Source organism: Balaenoptera acutorostrata, chromosome 1, assembly GCF_949987535.1.
Source record: "Balaenoptera acutorostrata chromosome 1, mBalAcu1.1, whole genome shotgun sequence".
Taxonomy (NCBI): domain Eukaryota; kingdom Metazoa; phylum Chordata; class Mammalia; order Artiodactyla; family Balaenopteridae; genus Balaenoptera; species Balaenoptera acutorostrata.
In genome coordinates, this window is record NC_080064.1 from 196,948,399 (window position 1) to 196,971,189 (window position 22,791).

General features: G+C 57.2%; 1 protein-coding gene across 3 annotated transcripts in view; it reads right to left on the reverse strand.

The window, feature by feature from the left end:
* Positions 1-22,791, reverse strand: part of CACNA1S (calcium voltage-gated channel subunit alpha1 S) — a 62,262-nt gene that overhangs the window by 23,404 nt on the left and 16,067 nt on the right. For all 3 annotated transcript variants that reach the window (XM_057544528.1, XM_028162637.2, XM_007167249.2), the window contains exons 4-22: positions 21,425-21,567; positions 21,135-21,287; positions 18,692-18,897; positions 17,302-17,405; positions 15,536-15,681; positions 15,022-15,103; positions 13,061-13,221; positions 10,893-11,118; positions 10,186-10,393; positions 9,163-9,283; positions 8,741-8,855; positions 8,182-8,275; positions 7,467-7,536; positions 4,555-4,687; positions 3,822-3,951; positions 2,594-2,653; positions 1,241-1,347; positions 735-822; positions 370-477 (exon numbers count right to left, since the gene is read on the reverse strand). In XM_057544528.1, the coding sequence (XP_057400511.1) occupies positions 370-477; positions 735-822; positions 1,241-1,347; positions 2,594-2,653; positions 3,822-3,951; positions 4,555-4,687; positions 7,467-7,536; positions 8,182-8,275; positions 8,741-8,855; positions 9,163-9,283; positions 10,186-10,393; positions 10,893-11,118; positions 13,061-13,221; positions 15,022-15,103; positions 15,536-15,681; positions 17,302-17,405; positions 18,692-18,897; positions 21,135-21,287; positions 21,425-21,567 (2,455 nt within the window). The remainder of the gene's footprint in view (positions 1-369; positions 478-734; positions 823-1,240; positions 1,348-2,593; positions 2,654-3,821; positions 3,952-4,554; positions 4,688-7,466; positions 7,537-8,181; positions 8,276-8,740; positions 8,856-9,162; positions 9,284-10,185; positions 10,394-10,892; positions 11,119-13,060; positions 13,222-15,021; positions 15,104-15,535; positions 15,682-17,301; positions 17,406-18,691; positions 18,898-21,134; positions 21,288-21,424; positions 21,568-22,791) is intronic.

Sequence of the window (22,791 nt, forward strand, 5' to 3'; positions counted from 1 at the left end):
GACCCCCACCCGCGGAAGCTTGTGGGAGACACACCTGCTGGCGCAGGGGGTGCAGAGGTTGGGGCGGGCGTGTCCTGGAGGGGGTGGAGAGCATGACAGTGGGGTGGGTGCTGGCAGGCCCGGCAGGCGGGGGCCTTCATCCTGGAGAGCCAGCAAGACAGCAGGTGGCCCGCAGAGCCCCGGGGGCCAGGTGGGGCATCACCTAGGAACCCAACTCAGGCTCTCGACGGCATAGCCTTACCCCTATGCGTTCAGGACATCTGCCTTCGCGGTCTGGGGCTCCCCTCGTTTAGAGGGAAACAGACCGGCTCTTGCCTCGGCCCAAGAGCTGGCACCGGAGCTGGGGGAGTGAGGGCAGGAGGGGCTCACCTTGAAGAGCTGGACGCCGATGCAGGCGAACATGAACTGCAGGAGGGTGGTGACCAGGACGATGTTCCCGATGGTGCGGATGGCCACGAACACGCACTGCACCACGTGCTGCGGAGGGAGGCCCGGTCGGCACCTCTCCCCATCCCCTCGCCGGCCCGTGCCAGCCGAGGGGCCCCCAGGGCGCAAGCTTAGTCGCCTCCCGGCTTGTTGGGGGCAGAGCGGGGCTCATGGGGGCACGGCTGCCCAGCCACACCCCATCCCCATTGGGCAGAGGGGGTGGGATGGGCCCAGCAATGGCCGGGCTGGCTGTCTGAGTGAGCCCTGGCAGCCCCGTTCTCCCCCGGGGTCCCGCCGGCCCCTCTCACCTTCAGCCCTTTGGCTCTGTTGATGGCCCGGAGCGGTCGGAGTACCCTCAGCACCCTCAGGATTTTCACCACGGAGATGGTGCTAGACCTGGGGGGCAGCGTGCTCAGCCCTCCGCCTGCCCCCAGCTCTCCGCACCCACGCCTGCCTCCCCCAGCTCCCCTTAAGCTCCGCCCCAGGATAGAGGCGCCTCCCGGCCCCTGGGCTGGTTTCCTCCAGGGCTGCCCACAGACCCTGTCTCTCCCATCAGACTGGAGCGCCCTGGGCACCGGGGCTGTGCTCTCCGTGGGGCTGTGGAGGGGACTCCCTGCTCCTGTCTGCATCCCCCCTGGTCTCCAGCACACGCTCTGCCCACCTAGCCTTGTCACTCAGTCCAGCTGGTGACAACCCAAGGGACCCCCCCCCCACCCTGGCCAGTGGTCCCGAGAGACCGTCCCCTTGTGGCTCAGTGCCCACCAACCAACAGCGGCTGAGCTGCTGCTCTGGGGCCCCGGGTTGCCCCGCTCACTCGAGTCCTATGGAGATGAGGGACACGGCCACCACCACCAGGTCCAGGATGTTGAAGTAGTTGCGGCAGAAGGAGCCCTTGTGCAGGAAGGCCCCGTAGGCGGTCATCTGGGGAGAGAGGTGGCATCCTGGGTGGGGAGGACCCTGGGGACACTCCTTGCTGGGTCCTCAGGGCATTGCCCTGTTCTCTGCACCTGCTTCTGGGAGCACTGACACCTCTCACGGGCAGCGAGGCCAAGGGAGCCCTGGGTCTCCTTCCTTACCCAGCCACAGGGGGATGCCCTGCCCTCTGTTCTGCAGAATAATACAATTCTTCCTCCTCCTCCTCCTCTCCCTCCTCCTCCTCCCTGGAAAGCATTTTAGGTGTGGTTGGGTCAGGCTGAACAGCCCGTCAAGGACTGAAGACCTTGCCCAGGCACCCACCCCTGCACGCGTGCTATATCTCAGCCCAGAAGGGCCACTTTCTCCTCTCTGAGCACATCCCAAACATCGCTGTGCAATGCGTTTGCATTGTTTTGTCCTCCTTGACTGCTCCTGCTCTCTCTCTAATGAAGTCCTGTCCAATTTCAAGGCCTAACTCTAAAGTCACCAGCTCCAGGAAGTCCTCCTGGACCTCAGGGTAGCCACCATCTCCCTCTGATCCATTCCTTTAATAATCGGGGCCCTGAAAGAAAGGACTGTCCTCACTTCATACTGCAGCCGGCTCTGGGCCTGCTCTCCCTTCACGGCTCCCCTCTCCCCTCCTGGTTCATGGAGGTGAAGGCTGGGGTTACGGGTCCCAGTCACAGATGGGAGGTCTCTGCCCCCAGACCCCGTCCCCCACCAATGATGGTGTGAACCCGGTGTGTCCACCTTGAGAACGGGAGGGCAGCGGTGTGCTATGGACAAGGGGTGGGAGGGCCGTGAGAGGGCAGAGCTGCCAGAAACCCCACCCAGGGTGACAGCCACTTCTCTGGGATCCTGGGGGAGGCCTTTCAGTCGCTGGTAACAAAGGTCCGGGAACAGATCACAGCTTAGGCTAGTTGTGCCTTGACTGTGGAAGAACGTGCCCAAGGCTTCAGAGACACGCAGGGTGCTCTGCTGAGAGCCCCACAGGCCGCGGGTTGACTGTACCTCATGCCTCCACACCCCTACCTGCTTACCCACTCATACCAGCTCATGAGCTGAGACCATCCGGTCTCCTGGGTCCTGTGACTCTTTCCCTGCTGCTCTCCACCACCTCCTTGCTTTTCCCTCCTCCCTGCAACCCAGCCCCTGGTGAGCACAGCCTGTGTAAGCAGGAGCCATGGCGGGTCTGGTCCCTGGCCTGGAGATGCCCTTCGCCCAGGCTGTCTGCCTCGCAGCCTTCACTCACCTTGAGGACAATCTCCACAGTGAAGACAGAGGTGAACACGATGTCAAAGTACCCAAGGATCTGGTGACAGGGCAGAGGTCGGTGAGAGGAGGGGCAGAGCAGTGACAGCATCATTATCTTCATCCGCATCACCACCATCACCATTGCCACTACCATCACTATCATCACCACCACCATCACCATCACCATCAACACCACCGTCCCCACCACCATCACCATCCCCATCCCCATCCCATCCCCACCATCCCCACCACTATCCCCACCACCGTCACCACCATCCTTACCACCATCACCATCCCCACCATCCCCACCACCATCCCCACCACCGTCACCACCATCCCCGCCACCATCCCCACCACCGTCACCACCATCCCCACCACCATCCCCACCATCCCCACCACCGTCACCACCATCCCCACCACCATCCCCACCATCCCCACCACCGTCACCACCATCCCCACCACCATCCCCACCATCCCCACCACCGTCACCACCATCCCTGCCACCATCACCATCCCCACCATCCCCACCACCATCCCCACCACTGTCACCACCATCCCCACCACCATCACCACCATCCCCACCACCATCACCACCATCCCCACCACCGTCACCACCGTCCCCACCACCACCATCACCATCCCCACCACCATCACCACCATCCCCACCACCGTCCCCACCACCACCATCACCATCCCCACCACCATCACCATCCCCACCATCCCCACCACCATCCCCACCACCGTCACCATCCCCACCGCCATCCCCACCACCGTCACCATCCCCACCACCATCACCATCCCCACCATCCTCACCACCATCCCCACCACCGTCACCATCCCCACCGCCATCCCCACCACCGTCACCATCCCCACCACCATCACCATCCCCACCACCATCACCATCCCCACCATCCCCACCACCATCCCCACCACCATCCCCACCACCGTCACCATCCCCACCACCATCACCATCTTCACCATCCCCACCACCATCACCACCATCATCACGGCTAATATCCATCAACAAGAGCCTGTGTAGGCCCAATGCTGTGACAACACTCTTCAGAAGGAGTGGGTTGGGCAGTCTTGGCCCTCCAGGGATTTAAACTCTAAGCAGCTCTGATGCCTGCAGCCACACAGAGGATACAGCGAACTCTGGGCATCAGGGTGAGGTGTGCGGGTGACTGAGGCTGGACGGGGGTGGGTGCTGAGCTGGCTGCTGTCACCTGGTTCCTCACGGACTCAGTCCGGATGGGGTCCTCAGCAGCCAGCGCGGCACTGCTGAGCAGGATGAAGAGCAGGATGAAGTTGGTGAACCAGGTGGCGTTGACGATGCGATGACACAGGACGCGGATCCTGCGGGGGGTGGGGGGAAGGTCAGCACGCTGTGAACTGGGCGTTCAGGCCCCAGCAGCCTCTGTCGCTGGCTCCCTCCCTCCCGGTCAGTGGAGGAGGACAGCCGGCATCCGGGTGGTCTCTGGCTGGCCTTGCCGGGCCCTGTCCCACCTTCTGTTCCTGCAGCCCCAGCCCCAGCCCGCACAAGCCCTCCCCCAACACTCCACGCCATCCCACGGCATCCCCACCAAAACAACGGGACAGGCCGATCTCCATCCCTGAGGCCGACAGCTGAAACTCCATGAGGACTACAGTCTGTACTTTAAAGGTGTAAAATTGTGAAGCCAGTGAGAACTATGGCTTATCCCCTTGTCCTGCTCTTGGAAAGGAGCCAAGAGATGTGATCGCTCTTAGGAGGAAGTAACTGATAAGGCTTAAAGCATTACTTCTCCCAGAGATTCTAGCACTTTCAACTGGGCACAAGGTCTTAAGCTAAAGGAGTGACTTTCTCACGGTGTAATTGTAGGCCCAGGGAGTCAGGAGAAGGGGGCTTTCTCAGAGCAGGAAGCAGCCCTCTCTGAGAGCCCCACCAACCACCTGCCCCGCCACCGAGGGGCCACCCACTTATTGGTGGGGCTGAAGATGAAGAAGGCGCTGGCTTCTGGAATGGGCACCGCCTTCTCCTTCAGCTGCAACTCGGCCAGCGGGCGGGGTCGTGGGCTTATCGGGATCTCGGGCTCCTCTTCCTCATCATCTCCTGTGGGGGAGGGGAGAGAGAGGTCGAGGTGTCTTTCCACGTTTCACGGCTCCCCTGGCTCCTGTGCTCTGAGCCCAACCGTGAACCCCCAGCAGCCAGCGAGCAACGCGGGGCACGAGGGCGCCAGCAGAGTCCAGCCAGGCGCCTCCCTTCCCTGTGGCACACGGGGCTGAACTGTCCAGACAACTGTCAGCCTCAGAACCTCCCCGACGTCGGGCCAGGAGCAAGGTCTGGGAGCCTTGCTGTCGCGTCTCCTGTCTCGGGGCTGGACGCACCGCCTCGAATGCTCACAAGCTGGGGGTGCCGGGGGGCCCTGCTTTGCACGAGGCCGGAGTGCTGGGCCCGGCTCCGCCCCTGACTCTCACGCCAGGCAGGGCTCTGCCCCTCCTGAGCGTCAGTCCCTCAGCTCGTGACATCGACGAGGGGCAGGAGGCCTGTTGAGATAAATGCACTCGGAGCTGCTCTCCTGGGGTCGGGTTCCAAACACCATCATTCAGGGAGGGACTGCCAGCACGAAAAGAAATCAATATTCTTTTCTTCCGGGGCAGGTGTGGGGTGGGCGGGGTGGGAGGGGGAGAGGGCCCCTCGGGCTCATTTGCTGAGTCTCAGGGCCTTGTGAGAGGGAGCTGTCCCCTCAGGTCCTCAGCTCCAGACTGGGGGCACTGTGGGAAGTTGGGGTGCCCTTTCCTTTGTCCCCTCACCCACAGTTGTCTCCTGCCAGCCCCTGGCAGGGTTCTCCTGCTCTCTCCACCACGGCGGCCCGTGCAGGGTCTCCTCCTGAGACCCCACTTCTTCCTCCCAAAGCGCATCCTAATGGGACATTTCCTGCCTCGCCTGGGACCAAGGGCCCCAGAGACACATTTTATGCTTAATCGCAGAGACTGTTAATTCTTAGAACTCGCGTATTTGCTTTCTTTTTCCGCCTTAATTCTGAGTTTCTCTGTCCGCGCCCACTGTGTTAACTTCGTTGTGCATATCTTTCGTTGTCAGCCATTTCAGATTATTTTTGGAAAGAAGCAAAATAAACACATTCAGCCCCCTTGGTAAGAACGCTCCTCCGCAGCCCACCCCACAGCCCCTCCCCCACCCTCCCCCTTCTCCCCAGCCCCTGCCCCTCCCCCACCTCAGGTCTCCTGGCTCAGCATCTCCCACCTGCACAGCGGCCGCTCCCATCTACTGGGAGATGGTTATTAGATGAAACAGGTCAAGTTGAATTATTCTAAAACCCAAATGTCCCTTCTGGCAGGTATTTGAAGAATTATCAGTAATCTTATCTATACCAGCTCCATCCTCCCCACATTTTACTTTGCAAAATCTTTACATTTTACTTTGCAAAATCCTTGCATTTTTTCCTTTCTTCTTCTTCTTTTTTTTTTTTTTTTTGGATTTCTATAAGGCTTTTTTTCCCAGTTTTAATATTTTTTTTACTGCAGTGTAGTTGATTTACAATGTTGTGTTAATTTCTGCTGTACAGCAAAGTGACTCAGTTATACATATATATACATTCTTTTTTATATTCTTCCATTATGGTTTATCATAGGATATTGATGAATGGATAAAGAAGATGTGCTACACACACACACACACACACACACACACACACACACACAATGGAATACTACTCAGCCATAAAAAAGAACACAGTAATGCCATTTGCAACAACATGGATACAACTAGAGATTATCATACTAAGTGAAGTAAGTCGGAAAGAGAAAGACAAATACCATATGATATCACTTATATGTGGAATCTAAAATAGGACACAAATGAACCTATCTATGAAACAGAAACAGACTCACAGACATAGAAAACAGACTGGTGGTTGCCAAGGGGGAGGGGGTTGGGGGAGGGATGGAGTGGGAGTTTGAGGTTAGCAGATGTAAGCTTTTAGGTATAGAATAGATAAACAACAAGGTTCTACTGTATAGCACAGGGAACTATATTCAGTGTCCTGTGATAAACCTTCATTCTATTTATTGATTGCCTATCTGGTACCAAACACTGCTATTTGGAGCACAAAGGGTCCCCCTGGAGCTTAGACTCACTAGCGCAAACAGATGCTAATCAGCTGATTGCACAAATAGACATGAAATCGCACCAGTGACCCAGGGCTGGAAGGACCCAGGAGTGAGCTAAGAGCGATCGACAGCTCTTGGGCACCAGCCTCTCCCAGGTGGCTGCTTAACCTTCACCGGCTTGGGTGCTCCCTACAGGTGTTCCCTCCTTGGCACCGACGAAGAGGATTCCTGCTGCAGCCAGAGGCTGTTTGCACCTACGAGGCGTGTGTAGTGCATTCATGGCTGTGCACTATCCATCCCCCTCCCCTCCACCCTGGTCTCCTTCACGTGGACCTTCTTCCTGGTCATCCCCTGCGGGACATGGACGGTGTGAGCAGCCTGCCCATCTCCTGCACCACACAGGCGGATACACCCCCCCTCTGTGAGCTATTCTGTGTGGCTGGAGGGGCTGGAACAGAAGACGTGGGTGCCCACGAGGCTCTGGGCTCCTTGAAAACCAGGTCCTTAGCCCTGAAGCGCACAGCCAGTGCTCAGTAAATACTGGCTGAATTAACTGAAAATAAAATGTGTACATTTTCCCACTGTGTGTATTGTAGGGAGAGGCAGGCTGGCAGACGGCTCATTTGCAATACGAGGTACGCAAGGGATGTCTGAGTCCTGATCTCCTCGTAGATGGGTCCAGGTAGGGGACACACAGGCGAGATCTCGGCCCTGGGGAGAAGTCACCCCAGCACACCCACCCCGGGTCCCAGGACTCTTACCTGGGAAGTCGGCTGACGGGTAGGGGTCCTTCACCTCATTGACATTAGATTCAAACTCATCGATCTTCAGCTGGAGGAAGGAACACGATGAAGGTGAAAACCCAAGCTGTGGTCCCCACCTAATGCGCATCGACTGGAGGGCCGTGCGGGTGTCAGCTCACCTAAGCCTCCCTGTGGCTCGGGGCGGGGTGAGGCAGTGGGTGCTATTACTTCATTCCCGTCTTACAAAGGAGAAGCCAGGCCGCCCAAGCTACCAGGACCCCAGCCCGTCTGAGCCTGAGCCTCTCACCCCTGCTTAGTTCTCGAGAAGAGAGTGGATTTCCCCAGGCCAGGACCCCTGCTCTGGGGGCCAGTTCCTGCCCCTCTGAGCTCTGCTTCCTTGGCTCCAGGAAGGCTGAGCAGGGCCAGGCTGACAGGCGGGGCAGGGCTAGAAACGGGGGGAGGCTGGTCTGGGCAGCTCTGTGGGGAGGGGGACACCCTGACTGGGGTGGAAAGCTGGGACTCAAAGGAAGTCTGGTTCCTGGATCGGGGCGTCTGTGTCCTCAGTACAAAGGGTTCCCTGAGACGGAGCTGCCCTCAGCTGGCTGATACCCAGGCAGACCGCCCCTCTCCTGCCTCCCCCTGCCCCCCAGCACCCTAAGGCACCAGGTGAACAGGGGGCTCTCAGAGGCCCCTCCCTGTGCGGCCCCTGAGAGCGCCCCCATGACGGGCTCACCTTGGCCGTGGTGGGGATGCCCTCCCCCTTGGGTTTCTGCTCCAGCTTCTTGGCCACCATCGACTTCTCCTCCTCTGACTTGTCTGGGAGCCCCCTGGGTGGGAACACCAAGAAAGCCCAAAGTGGAGGCCCAACTGGAAGGTTCTGGGGGACGCGCCCAGCCTGAGGACACTGCAGGCTGACCCCGCCCACGGGCCGGGCGCATCGCATCCTCCCCCCGCAACGAGGGAGCAGGACAGGCGGTCCGCCGCCCGCCCGCGGCCTCGCAAGCTCAGCGCCAGCCAGGCCCAGGGGCCGAGGCCGCAGAGGGTTAAACAGCAAACTCTCAGGTGCCGGAGGCTCAGCAGAGGGAAGGGACTCCCTCCAGGAAGCCTGGTGACAGGGCGGAGGCCCAGCCTGCCTGCCGACTTGCCTCCAGCCCTGCCCCGGGGACCTCAGAGACTCAGCCATCAGCCGCTGGGGCAGGCGTCACAGTGGTTTGGCCTCTGCTCCTCAGGGAGCCCCTTGCCCAGAGCGGGCGGAGCCCTGCGGGTCCCTCCTGCTGGTGCGCCCCACTCACTTGGACATCTTCCTGCGTCTCCGCTCCTCAGCCTTGGCTTTCTGGGCCGAAGTCAGGCTCTCCGCCTCCGCCAGGTTGTCTACCGCGATGGCCAGGAAGACGTTGAGCAGGATGTCTGGGGCGGCCCGCTAAGGAGCTCGGGTGGTGGGGAGGGACGCCTCTGGGGGTGGGCTTGGCAGGACCTGCCTCCTCCCGTGCTCCAGGCTCCCCATCTTTCTGGGACTGATTCCTCCCACCTGTCACCAGTCACCCTGTGTTCCTCTAACCTCCCGCCGGAAGGAAGTGTCCTACAGCTATACCCGCACTGCTACCTGCTGTGTCCCACCTCTCCACCCCAGCAGAAGGCCTGGGCACCTTGACCCCACTTTATGCCCAAGCCCCCTCCCCAGGCTCTTTTCTGTGCCCTGCATCTGGGGGGATACAGTTGCCGCAGACGAACAGGATGATGAAATAGATGCAGACGAGCACCCCTGGATAGGTCGGGCCGCCGTAGGCCAAGATCCCGTTGTACATCACGGAATTCCAGTCCTCACCTGTCAGCACCTGGAAGGGGAGGGAGGGTGGGCGACACAGAGGGACTTGAGGGTCTTCTCTGGAGACTGCATTGTCCAAAAGTCCCCTTCCAACTCTGCCCCCAGACCTGTCCTCTCTCTTCATCCATGGCCCAGGGTGAAAGTCCCTGCTCTCCTGAACCTCTTCCGGGGGTCGAAAACCTTATCGTTGGCTCTTCGGGGCCAAGGAGCTTGATTGTGGCATCAAGGCTTCCACGAGCTCTGTTCCTAAGGCCCAGGCTTAGCTGTGTTGCCCACACTGGACCCCCTGCCTTTCCAGCCCCCAGAAAGAGTGCGAAATGTCAGGTGCCTTGAAAGGCAGGATGCCTGACCAGCCAGTGGGGTGAATGGAAGAACAAGGGTGACACCATGTGTAGGGCCGGCCAGTTGCCACAACTGCCCTTCCCACTGGCAATACCGAGGTGGCGTCCCTGAGTACTGGCCCGACAGAGAGGAACGGGTGTCCGCTCTGCGCTCAGGCAGCTCGTTCCAGAGGCCAGCCGTGGCTTTAGTGAGCGGTGGCCAAGCCATGTCCCTGCAGTGGGAAGTAGTTTGTGATCCTCTGGGGCTTTTGCAGCCTTGGGAAGGGACAGCCCACCTTGTCTGACCTTGCGCTCAGAGATTCTAGTAGCACGTGGGAGAGAGAGCTCCCTGCCCACCCAACTCCTTCACTCATTAACTGCTGCCCTACTGTGGGCCAGGGCTCTGCTGGGCGAAGGGACGAAGACACACAGGACACACGGGGCACAGCGCCCAGCCTCCAGAGTGTGGAGGAGACAGGCAACTATAGCTTGGAGGGGATGCGGGGGCCCGGAGGGCGACGTCAGATCAGGGAAGGCTTCCTGGAGGAGGTGATGCCCGATCTCCGGTGGCAGGCAGCGGGCTTTAGCCTACCTGGAAGACGCTGATGAGGGCCTGCGGGAAGTTGTCGAAGTTGCTGCGCCGTACCTCCGTGTCCTCAAAGTCGTACCTGCCCCCGAAGAGCTGCATGCCCAGGAGGGCGAAGATGATGATGAAGAGGAAGAGCAGCAGCAGCAGGGAGGCGATGGAGCGGATGGAGTTGAGCAGCGAGGCCACCAGGTTGCTCAGAGACGTCCAGTACCTGGAGGAGACGGGCAGCCCCCACCGGCGTCCCTGCAGTCGGGGCGGCTTGGGGGAGGCTGGGGGCTGGTGGGATGCGGGGGGCCGGCAGGGCTGCCTGGATCCGGGCTGCACACCCAGCCTCCCTCCGCCAGAGCACAGATCTTGGTCTGTCATTTCATTCTGTTAGTAGGACGGCCGTTTAGCTGCTGGTGCCACCACTAGACTCTGAACCCCATGGGGGTGAGGACCACTCCTTCCCGTGCAGCCCCGGCCCAGGCGGCCGTCCCACCACTGCCCCCTTCTCTGCTCTCCTTCCTCACCCCCCTTCTCCTCCTCCCCTTCCGTCTTCCTTTCCTCCCGCCCGCTCCCAGGCTCTTCTTTTCCCCTTTCTTCCCTCTTTTCCGCACCACAGACAACGGTGAGAGGTAAGAAGACAGGAGAGGCCCGAGGTGGAAGGGGGAAGGCGCTTTCTCCTGCAGAGGCGCAGGCTGGGGCAGTGCGGGCAGGCGGGCGCTCACTTGGTGATCTTGAAGATCCTGAGGAGGCGGATGCAACGCAGCACGGAGATGCCGAGGGGCGTCATGGCCCCCGACTCCACCAGCAGGATCTCCAGGAGGCCGCTGCACACCACGAAGCAGTCGAAGCGGTTGAAGATGGACATGAAGTACTGGCGCAGGCCCAGCCCGTACATCTTCATCAGCATCTCCACGGTGAACAGGGCCAGCAGCACCCGGTTGGCGACGTCTGCAGGGTGGGCCACGCAGCTCAGGGTCACTCTCCTCCCTGCCCTGCCTGCCTTGGCCAAGCCCTCCACCCTGGACACCCTACCTGCATTTTCAGGGCATCTTCCTTTCCCTGCCCTCCAGATCCAGGAAAACCTGGTGAATTTTCACCATTGAAGGAACACAACCTAGATTTCTAAAAAACTAAACGACCCTGTGTTCAGCAGGTCCACCCTCCTCACTCCACCGATCAACCCATGAGCATTTTAACTCCATTTCCCTGATCTCCCAGAAGCACTGACACTGTTGATCAGCCTCTTGCTTTTTTTTTTTTTTTTTTTTTAAACAGGCGGGATCTGAGTTCCCTGACCAGGGATCGAACCCGTGCCCCCTGCAGTGGAAGTGCAGAGTCCTAACCGGTGGACCGCCAGGGAAGTCCCCTCTTGCTTTTTTCAAATGTTCTCTTTCCTTGGCTTCCAGGACGCCGCATCCTTCTGCATTTCTCCTGCTCCTCCTGTTTCTCCTGCACCTTCCCTGCAGATGCACCCCTACCTCACCCCTGAGTGTTGGACTTGAGCTGTGCACACGAGCACACACCATCCTCTGGGGATCTGGTGATGTCTTCTAAGACCACAGCTTCGATTGCCATGCCTGCCAATGACTCCGGATTTTGACTCTTCAACCCAGACTTCTCCACTGAGTCTCAGACCTACTTTCCATCTGTCTCCTCAACATCTCACTGGGATGTCTCAGAGGCACCTCAAACTCAACATGCTCAAGTCTAAGCTGATAGGTACTGCGCGTCCTCCCCCATACCCCCAAAATACGTGATCACTGACTGTCTTCCCCATCTCAGCAAGTGGCACTACCATCCATCTATCTGCATAGGCCAGGAACCTCAAATTCATCCCTGACTCCTCTTTTTGGGCACTGTTCACATCTTGTCCACATTTGGTCATTGACAGTGCATTGACAATGCTTGGCACATTCAAGGGGCTCTCAGGAAGATTGGTTGCAAGGAATAAATGGATGGATGGATAGATGGATGCAGGAATGGATGCATGGATGGATGAATGGATGGATAGATAGATGAATGGGTGGATGGATGCATGCATGAATGAAGGAATGGATGCATGGATGGAGAGAGGCATGCCTGGATGGATGGATGGATGAACAGATGGATGGACGAATGGGTGGATGGATGGATGCATGAATGCATCTGATCTGTAGCATTGTTTCCTATCTCCTTTCCATAGAAGAAGACAATCTTCTTTTCTATCTTCCTTCTTTTATCTCTTTCATTATTTTATTTTATTTTATTTTAGGCCACACTGCGTGGCTTGCGGGATCTTAGTTCCCTGACCAGGGACTGAACCCGGGCCACAGCAGTGAAAGCGCTGAGTCCTAACTGCTGGACCGCCAGGGAATTCCCTCTTGCATCATTTTAAACATAGTGTCTTCCTACTATCCAACCTCCTCTCCTCTGTAATCCTCCTCTTGTTACCTTATATTTACCTCCACTGTTGCCCTCCCTATATTGACCTGACATCACTTATCAATATCTGTCTTTTCTTCTGGCTCAGGAAGCTCCTTGGCGGCAAGAGAGGTACATTCCTTCTCCGTGTGCCCTGCGTTCTTTTCTGGGCCTTACACAGAGTATGTTTGTAATACATAGTTGGTGAAAGATTGCCGTTTCTGGAGTAGAACTTGAACTTGGATGCATGAAGTGCTCAATTACTGGTCATCTGTACGTCCAGTGTCTGTGTTTGTGATAATTTTCCCAGACATCTGGCGAGCACCTGGAACGTCCCCAACTTGTTGCTGTTATTGTCCCTGGTAATGCCACGAGGAAAAAGGGTACCACTGCCTAGAATTTCTAGAAAACAATGTCAACATCTAACTGACTTCTTCTGCAAAACCTGAGGTGCCGTTGGCCAGCACTGGCCATCAGCCGCGTGTCTCACCTTGCAGGTGGGTCAACCAGAGAGGTTGGTGGTGGTGCTCCGAGGCAATCGACAGGGTGTTGAGGGCGACGATCAGGATGACCAGCCAGTAGAAGACCCTGGACTTCACCGCATCGTGGCACTTCCAGCGGAAGACGCGGTTCCACCGCCTCCAGTGTCGGCTGAGAAGGTGGGGGGCGGGGCTGAGGCTGGGCTACTCCAGCCCCTCCCCAAGGCCGCCTTCAGGCCGCTCCAGCCACACTTAGTCTCACCACCCACTCCCTCCTCCAGCCATGTGAGAGGGCCAAGGACGTGAGCTGCAGAGACAGATTGCAAATCTTGCCTCTTACAGCAAATGTCTTCACCTTTCAAAGGAGAATAGTGATGATGCCGACCTCGGAGGGAATTAGAGACAATGCCCGGCGCAGAGAAGGGCTCCATGCGTCTCCACCTTAATTAAAGCAACACTGGCATGCCCCGTTTTGCCCGTCATAAAGGCAATTCTTTAACAAATTGGTCATATCTGGTGTAGGGGAGGGTGCGCAGAAAGGCACCTCCACTGTCAGATCGACCTTTGTGCAGCATTTGCCAAGGTTAGAACCTGCACGCCCTTTAACCCAGCAAGCCTGTTTCTAGGGATCTGCCCGGCAGAAATGTTCACCCTTATGCACAACGGTTCCCTGTGGCACTGTGTGTATTGCCCCAAACTGGACAGATTACGTAAACAGACTACAACATATGCACACTGTGGAATATTTTACATTCAAAGATACATCAAAAGACGATGTGTGAGCTATCACACCTTGCAAAGATGTGGAGGGACCTTAAATGCATGTCACTAAGTAAAAAAAGCCGATCTGAGAAGACCACACACTGTGTGAGTCCAATTAAACGACATTCTGGGAAAGGCAAGACTGTGGAGACAGGAAGATCAGTGGTTGGTTGCCAGGGGTGGGAGGTGGGGTGTGAACAGGCAGAAACAGAGGATTTTTAGGGCAGCGAAAATACTCTATATGATACTATAATGGTGGGTACGCATAATTATACGTTTGCCCAAACCCACAGAACGTCCAACACCAAGAGTGCGCCCCAACGTAAACTATGCACGTGGGGTGAAGATACAGGTTCATCAGTTGTAACAAATGGACCATCTGCTGGGGATGTTGATGGTGGGGGGGCGCTGGGCGTGGCGGGGGGAGGGGCAGGTGGGCAATCTCTGCACCTTTGGCTCAATTTTGCCATGAATCTGAAACTGCTCTGAAAAAAGAAAGTCTTAGAAAAAAAAAAAAAAAAAGGTTTGTGTCTGTATAAAGTTGCCCTCAATAGAAAATTCTAAATTTAAAACGTCAGTTGCTAGTTTATGTGTGGATCGTATTCATTTATCCAACGAGCCCTCCTGTGTGCTGGGCACTGTGTTTGGTTCTGAGGTGACGGTGGTTAATATGAGAAACCTGATCGTGTAAAAAGTGAAAACAAAACCAAAAAAAACTGGGGGGTGTGTGTGCGTGCGCGTGTGCGTGTAAGAGAAATGAAAGCGTACAAGAGGCTTCAGAGGGATACAAATCTAACTGTTACCATGGTTACCCCTTTGAAGGGCAGAGAAGGCCTTCATCTTTTCTTTGATGTATTTCTCTATTGTTGGATCTTTCAAAATCACAGTCATGTATGAATTTGGAAAAGGAAGCAGCCAGTCAGACAAAACACACGGTCCTCTCCAGCTTCCTGTCTCCAGCCCCCTGCCCGCAATGCTCATGGGGCTCACAGGCTAACTCCCCGTTCTGGAGCAGAGGTTTCCAGGACTAATTACCCCACCGGCTCCCAGTTTCTTCCTTACGTGGTGAGTAAATAGGTCATCTGCCCAGTGCCCTCCAACTGCGCTAAGGGAAAGTGACCCAAAGGCCACCTAGGGCAGTGACCGGGGTCTAACTACATGTCTCAGGGAGCTGCGGGCTGGGAGGACCCGCAGCTGGGCAGATACTCACATAAACTGGATGACTTTGTTCAAGCCTGCGATTTCGTACAGGCTCTCTGTGTCCGAGCCACCTTCATCCAAAGCCAGCTTCCCTGGGGACAGACAGGTACAGTTGGCCAGGCTTCCGGGCCCCTCTGGGCTGGACACACCTGGAAAGGGCCCGCTGACTGGGGACACCTGTGACAGCGACCCTGGGTGGGCCTGGACCCCTTCCTCTGCGCTTTCCTGAGCCCTAGAGAGCCCGCATCGGCGGGGGGGGGGGGGGGGGCGGGTCACCAAGGGGCAGTGCAGCACTTTGGTACTTTGTGCTCCGGGAGGGCCCAGGGCACACCAGGCCGCCTCCATCGCAAGGTGTCAGGCTAGCCGTCTAGGGGCCGGGTTTTCTTATCTGCAAAGTGGTGATGCCGTTCCTGCCCGATGGGCCCCCTGGGGCTGCAGCGGGGGTAGGGTGTGGAGGTGCCCCTGTGGGAGCTGACCGCGAGGGCAGCTCTGGGGGGTTGCCGACCTCGGCCCATGGCTCCAACCTTCTCTCAAGTCGTCCACATCCATGACCTCGCCCTGCGTGATCCAGCTCAGGTAGCCCCGGAGGTCCTCGTCCAGCTGCTGCTTCTCCCGCAGCTTCTGGAAGGTTCCCCTGGACTTGGCCTTCTCCCGCTCCTTGGTGAATTCCCTGCAGTGGAGCAGGGGCAGGGGAGGAAGAACACGGTGGGAAGGATGGAGCTTCCTGGGGCGACGGAGCCCCTTCTGCGCTGGACGTGCCCCCCCGGCCCAGTGTTACCTGGGGTCCGGGGCCCTTTAGGGAGGCTGAGGGGCGGCCCTCTCTGCCATCACCAGCCCCGCCCTCCAGGGCCCCCACCTCGTTCCTTCTTCTCCTCCCGTCTCATTTCTCCCGCCTTGTCTTGGGTGACCTTGGACATACGGGTTAATGACATGACTGTCCATTGCCCTGACAGAACTGCCATGGACCCTCCGATTTTCCGTGCTGCCCTGACCCTTTAGGCTGTCTGAGGAATTTAGCTCTGCTTACAGACTTAAGGCCCTGGGGGACCTGCTCCTGGGCAGCACTGGAAGGAAAGGACCCGAGGGTCAGCGAGGGCTCAGAGCAGCAGAGGGAGCGCTCGGCCCCAAGCAGGGTGAGGAGGGGAATCCAGCCCCGTCCTCACTGGGCTCTGAGGGGTGGCCTGGGGGCAGCAGGGTCGGCTCACACCGCCTGCACCCTCAGCTCTGCCCAGGGCAGGGTCCAGGAGGGGCTCTTGACCGTTTTGTGCCCTGGCCCCTTTGGGGGTCCCGTGAACCTATGGGTCGCTCCTCAGAACAACGCTGTAAAATGCTCCAAATGAAACCATAGCTTGACAAAGGAACCGATGAGTTAAAACATAGCTGTTGTTCGTTAACTAGCAAGATCAGCCGCAGTCTAATAACTGTCATAATTTTGAAGTAGTAATATTTGCAACACCTGTGATATGACAAGGGATTCCTGCTGGGACAAGTCGTGGGCAGAGCTGGTACCACTTCATGAAAGGAAGCGCTGCATTTCAGTTAGACTCGAAAAAATAAAGGCAAGTTCTTCCTATTTTAGTCCATGGACCCCCTGAATTCTACGTCCGGAGTGCCTGGAGGGAAGCTCCTGCGGCGGGTGATGGCAAGGCACAACGGGGCTGATGGCCACTTCCAGGCTGCCCACCGTAGCTGGGTGGAGCCGTCACAGAGAAATAATGACCGTGAGTACTTAGCACTTCTGATGTGCTGGCCTCCATTCTAAGTACTTTATAGGTATTAACTCATTTAATCCTCCCAACAGCCCTGTGAAACAGGCACTGAAATTATTCGTATGTGACAGATGTGGCTCATGAGGCACAGAGAGGTTAGGTAATTAGTCAAAGGTCACACAGCCACCAAGCAGTAGTGCAAGGGTTTAAACTTGGGCCTCTTGCTCCAGAGTCTGTGTGCTTAGCCCGAAGGCCATGCTCAGTGCCGAGTATTCAGCCCAAGCACCTCCAGGGAGAGGAGGCTGGGGTCTCAGGGGCTTCACGTGGACAGAAGGAAGTGAGGATAAGAGAAGGCTTGAGGAGAAGGGAGAAAGGTGAAGACTGGAGGGGCTCCTGCCTGCATCTGTTCTCTTCCTGGCTAACAGGGAGCATGCTCCTGGCTAAAGGGGACCCAGGGATGAGCGGGGGTTCTAAGTCACATCTCCCTGCCCACTTCCTCCCCTCCTCCCCTTCCCCCTCCTTTCCCCGCCCCCCCACCCCTTCTTCCTCCCCTCTCTCCCAGCTGTCTTTGAGCCCCTTACCCGCTCAGGACGCCCAGCACCAAGTTGAGGATGAAGAAGGAGCCCAGCAGGATCAGGGTGACAAAGTAGATCCAGGGCCACTCGTTCCCAATGGCATCGTTGACCTGGTCCAGACGCAGGTGTGAGCCCCATCCCCGACGTGAGGGCTTAGGCCCCCTTGTCAAGCTGGCCCACGCACCGCACCCGACCCCGGGGGCAAGGAGAGAGGCCATCTGGGTCCAGAGAGGTAGCCTCTTCTAGCCTGAGGACCTGGGACTGGGCCTTGCTGATGGTTGCCTGGCTGGTGGGACTGACCCCTGCCTCCCTCCAGCCCCCGGGCTCCCTGCCTGACCCTGTCATGCCGGCCACCTCCAGTCGGCCTCTTTACAACCGAGATTTCTCACAGTGGAAGAAGCACTAAAAAGCCTTGGCCCGCGCTTGGCCGGCTCCTTCAGGAAGCACGTCTGTGACCCGGGATGAAGCGTCAGCATCTCTGAGCATCGTTCCATCTGCCCCCTGAGCTGATGTGTGAGCTCCCTCCTCACAGGCTGCTCACGGGCGAAACAACACGCGTGACCGTCCTTTGAAACGTTTAATAATCGGCTCCCATAATCCGAGTTTACGAGAGCTACTCACACTAATCCTTTACATTTGCAAAGCATTTGATGGGTTTACAATCGTCCCCCATAGGCAGTGTCACCCCGCGGCTGAGCTCCAGGGTTGGAGCCGGATGGTTAGAGGTCAATTCTTGGCTGTGTCGCTCACTAGTCCAACAGCGGCCAAGTTACCGAACGTCTCTGAGCCTCGGTTTCCTTATCCGGAAAATGGGATCAATGCCTCCCATTGTTGGAGGATCAAAAAAGAAATGCAACCTAACTCTCGTAACACCAAACAAGTAACCTTCTCCAACAAGAGAACTTCTACAGCACTATGTGCCCGCACTGTGGTAATTCAGTTAATGCCCCACTAACCATCATAACTACCCTATGATGGAGCTAGCATTTTCATTTTATAGACGAGGAACCTGATATCCAATCACATTTTTATGGGAAAGCAATCTTGCCCAGCAGCAAGAAGAGAGACTCAAAGGGCCCTTCCTTCCTCAGGAAATCTGACATTCCAGGCCATCAGGAGCAAGTCATTCACAGCCAGGCTTAGGGACAAGTTAGGAGATGAGACCAGAACCCGCCGAGCTCCTGGTTTCCATCCCTCACCTGCTCTTGGGGCTGCGGACACAGGTGGTACCTCGGCCTCCTCCAAGGATGCTAGGACACACACCTGAGGCCCAGAAGGGCTCCCCGGGGAGGGGCGAGGAGAAGCAGCAGACCCTCAGCCTGGGACTGGCAGGCCCCACCCACTCCCGGCGAGCCTGTGTTGGGGAGACAGCCGGCGGGCTCGGGCCCAGACCCACCCAGTAGAGGACGTCGGTCCAGCCCTCCATGGTGATGCACTGGTACACGGTGAGCATGGAGAAGCCGAAGTTGTCGAAGTGGGTGATGCCGTGGTTGGGGCCTGGCCAGCCGCCCCGGCACTCGCTGCCGTTGATGGTGCAGGGGCGCCCTGAACCCGTCCGGGCACAGGGCGACGGCTTCTCGTTCTCCACCGTGGCCACGATGTCTGTGGGCGGGCGAGGGTGGTAAGCACCGGCGGAGGGGCAGCAAGGGGGCAGCAGGGTGCGGGTCTCAACATCAGGTTAAAGTCGGGGAGGCGGCCTTGCTGGGAGAGTGTGGTGCAGACCATGGGGAGCTGGGCTGAGGGCACGGATACGGATACCCGGATACGGACAGGGATACAGGCGTCTGCAGGCAGGAGCTCAGGCCCAGGGCCTCAACGGAGGTGCGGCTTCTATGGACTACACCCGATGAAGCAGATGTGACGTATCGTTTGTACCCACAGAGCTTTGTAAAAGGAGGCAGCAGCCCGGCAGGGGCGGAGGTGTGGGCCCGGCCTCCCGCTCCCGCTTGAGAGCTCTGTCTGGGATACAGAAGTGGGGACGCGCCCCGATGCTGGGATGCGCTGGACAGACATCCAGACTGGGGGTGGGTCTGCTCTTAGGGGGCGTCCCCAGCAGGCCTTAGCATCCAGGGAGCCCCTGAATGGTGCTCTTATTGTCTCTAAAGCCTGCAATTTGTCTGACATCTGGGTCCCCTTTTCCCCTGAGTAGGTTTGGTCTCCTTTTGTGTTCAGAGAGGTCAGATCGTGAGAGATGGAGTGGCCTTCCTTAACCATGTTACCAGGGGGCTCAATCCTCAGGAGATGGGACAGGGGGGCACAGATGGTCCTGAGCTTGGCGTGTGGTCCCCAGCCCCACGAAGCCCATCCCAGAGGGGCTTGGTAGCGCTACTGGTCAGCACTGGTCAAGAACTCGTGTGAACACCAGGCAAGACCCTCGAATTTCGTTTGAACATTGTGCTAGAAAGCCCCCTCCTCTCTGTCCTGGTAATGCCTATGAGAGGACAGAGATTGTTATGGGGGCAGGAGGAGGCTGAGACGGGGCCGATTAGGAACAGGACCAGCGAAAACGCCGTGAGAGCTGTCGTTGGAGCTGGGTTGCCTGTCCCCTTGGGGGAGCGCAGGGAAGTGGAAAGGGTCCCCCGAGACTCTGCAGGTCTCCGCTGCCAAGTTAGAGGCTCGTCCTAACAGAGGTCACCACTGTCTTGTGCCGGGTCCTGTCCCCGCATCCCCAGTGTCAGCGGCACTCGGCCCGGGGAGGCTGAGGACCAGCAAACCGCTACCACCTGAGAGCAGGGACCCAGGAGTGTGGTCCATCCTTTCATAAAAATGCCCAGACTCTATGTGCCCCCTCGTTTCACATTCTTTGAACAGATATAGGGGCGGAGTTTTCCAGATCCCACGGACATGTGATGTCGCAACAGACTGAATGCAGCAATGGGAGAACTCGGCCGACATCCACTAAGCCAGGTCAGTAAAGAGGTCCAGAGAACATGTAAAACGGTACCACTCTTCTCGCCAAAATTTTTGGTTTGGTTTGGGAAAATAAAGTTATTTTTCAATAATGTTTTTCAACTTTGAAAAAAGTATATTATTTACGTTAGTATGTAAGTGGTCTATTACTGTTCTTTTTAAAACGAATTAATAAATGAATACTATGACATTTTTCTCGGTTTTCATTCCTAACACCGTACACATCAACAGACAAAATCTATATAAAGAAAAACTCTTTGGGACCCTCAATAATTTTGAAGAGTGCAAAGGGGTCCTTTTTTTCTTTTTTAATTAAAATTTTTTTTTTTGGCCACACGGCACTCAGGATCTAAGTTCCCTGACCAGGGATTGAACCCACGCCCTCGGCAGTAAAAACGTGGGGTCTTAACCACTGGACCACCAGGGAAATCCCCCAAAGGGGTCCTGAGAGCAAGCAGTTTGAGAGATGCTGGCTTAGAAGGTATAGCTCAAGTTCATCCAGGCCCCAAGGTAGCTTATCTCTGACCACGGGCCATTCGGCCTTCGGGTGTTTTCTGAGTCCCATTCAGACCCCACCCTGTGGGCCCTGGACTAAAGCTAAGACTCCAGCTACAAGGCAAGTACAGACAGAAATTCGGGCTGATCTTGAGCCTACATCTCAATCCACAAGTGGCCAGAAAGCCCAAGGACACCAGCCTTATCTGGGGCAGGGGTGCTTCAGAGCAAGAACCTGACCGCTCACTCCCCTTGCCCCCTGGCCCCAGCAGAGCTGTTTTCCCCTCCAATCTCCCTTGTCCAGGAGAAACCCATCCTCAAGGTCAGCGGGTGGCGGAAGCAACGACCTAGTCCTGGGGCTTCTCCACGGCTGGGTGAATCCCCCTCTCGAGATGTCCCCAGACCTTCCCGACAGCCCGGCCCGGGAGGCTCACCCGTCCCGATGAAGTAGCAGGTCTTGTGCATCTTGCCCTTGAACAGCTCCAGCCCGATGATGGCGTAGATGGTGACCATGAAGAGCACAAGCAGGGCGATGTGGAACAGGGGCAACATGGCCTTGAAGATGGAGTTGAGGACCACCTGCAGGCCTGTGGAGCGCGAGGGCAGGGGGAGAGGGAGGACTTAGCCCCCCTCTTGGTCTCCTGGCCCTCCCTCGGAGCCTCTGGGACACCAAGGCAGGAGGGGGCCCAGAGCTGGGGCGAGGGGGAGGGGCTGTGCCACCCACTGGGCACCCCGGACACCAGCCGGAGCGGTCTGAGCACGCGGAAGGCCCTCAGAGCCTTGACGTCCAAGCCCGCGCCTTTGCTGCTCATGGGGGCCGTGTTGCTCTGGATGATGTTGACCTGCTCCAGAATCACGGTGAAGACCCTGAGGAGGACAAGAGGGAGAGAAGACGGCCCTGCGGTCAGCTAAGCCTCTGCCCCAGGGGGCAGGGGCCCTGTGTCCCATCCATGCTCAAGGTACCGGTGGAAAGACTAGGGGGAGGCAGGAAGGTACAGTTCATCAGCCGCTAGCTCAGGTCTGGTGACGCCCGTCTGGGGGATTTTAGAAAAAATCCTGAGACCATGTTCAGGCTCAGTAAGAAGAGTGTTGGGTCCATTTGTGACGGCCCCTCTGGGTCCTGAAGGGGGCTGAGATGCTGGTGCCACGGGCAGCTACGGTCGGGCCCGGGGGCCGAGCATACCCCGTGGTGGGTGGAGGGTTCCAGCAGCCCCACACTCGCGGTCGGAGGAAGGGGGAACGCGGAGGAGAGAGCCCGGAGCTGGTTCTCCCTCGGGCTCTCCTTCCCTGCATTTCTGCCAAAGCCCCTTTATGGTCCTTCCTGCTCTCAATTTACTCAGATTGCCATTATCCTTTGAGGTCTATCTCAGGTCCTTCTTCTTTTTTTTTTTTTTTTTTCCAGGTCCTTCTTTATGAATCCTTCTGTTGACATCTGGACCCCCCTGGGCTGCACCGCGTGTGAAACAACGGTGCGCTGTGTGGCCTTGTTCTGCACAGGCTCGTGGCCTCCAGCCAGGCAGTCCATCAAGGGCAGAGGCTGATTCACAGAGTTCTCTTTTCCCTGTTGTGCCTAAAGCAGCACTGGGCAATTAGTAGATAAGCAACATAATTTTTATTGAGTGGAAGGGTAGCCTAGTTGTTAAGAGAGCAGCCTATGGAGCAAGATTGCCTTGGTTTAAATCCTGGCACTGCCACTGGCTGGCTGTGTGACTTTGGGTGAGTTGCTTGACTTCTCTGTGCCTTACTTTCCTTAAATGGAGAAAATAAGAGGATTGTTGGGAGAATCAAATGAGATGGTACATGTAAGGCACATAGTAAGTGTATGATAAACGCTGCTGTTATAATTAGGGCATGGCTACCAAATCTTATGTTATGGGCTCAACCATGTTCCCCCCACTCCAAGTTCATATGTTGAAGCCCTAACTTGTGGGGCCTCAGAATGTGGCAGTATTTGGAAATAGGACCTTTAAAGCGGTGATTCAGTGAAAATGAGGCTGTTCAGGCGGGCCCTAATTCAATCGGACTGGTGTCCTTGGAAGAAGAGAGAACTTGGGTACACACCAAGGGTGCGTGTGGATGGAGGAAAGACCA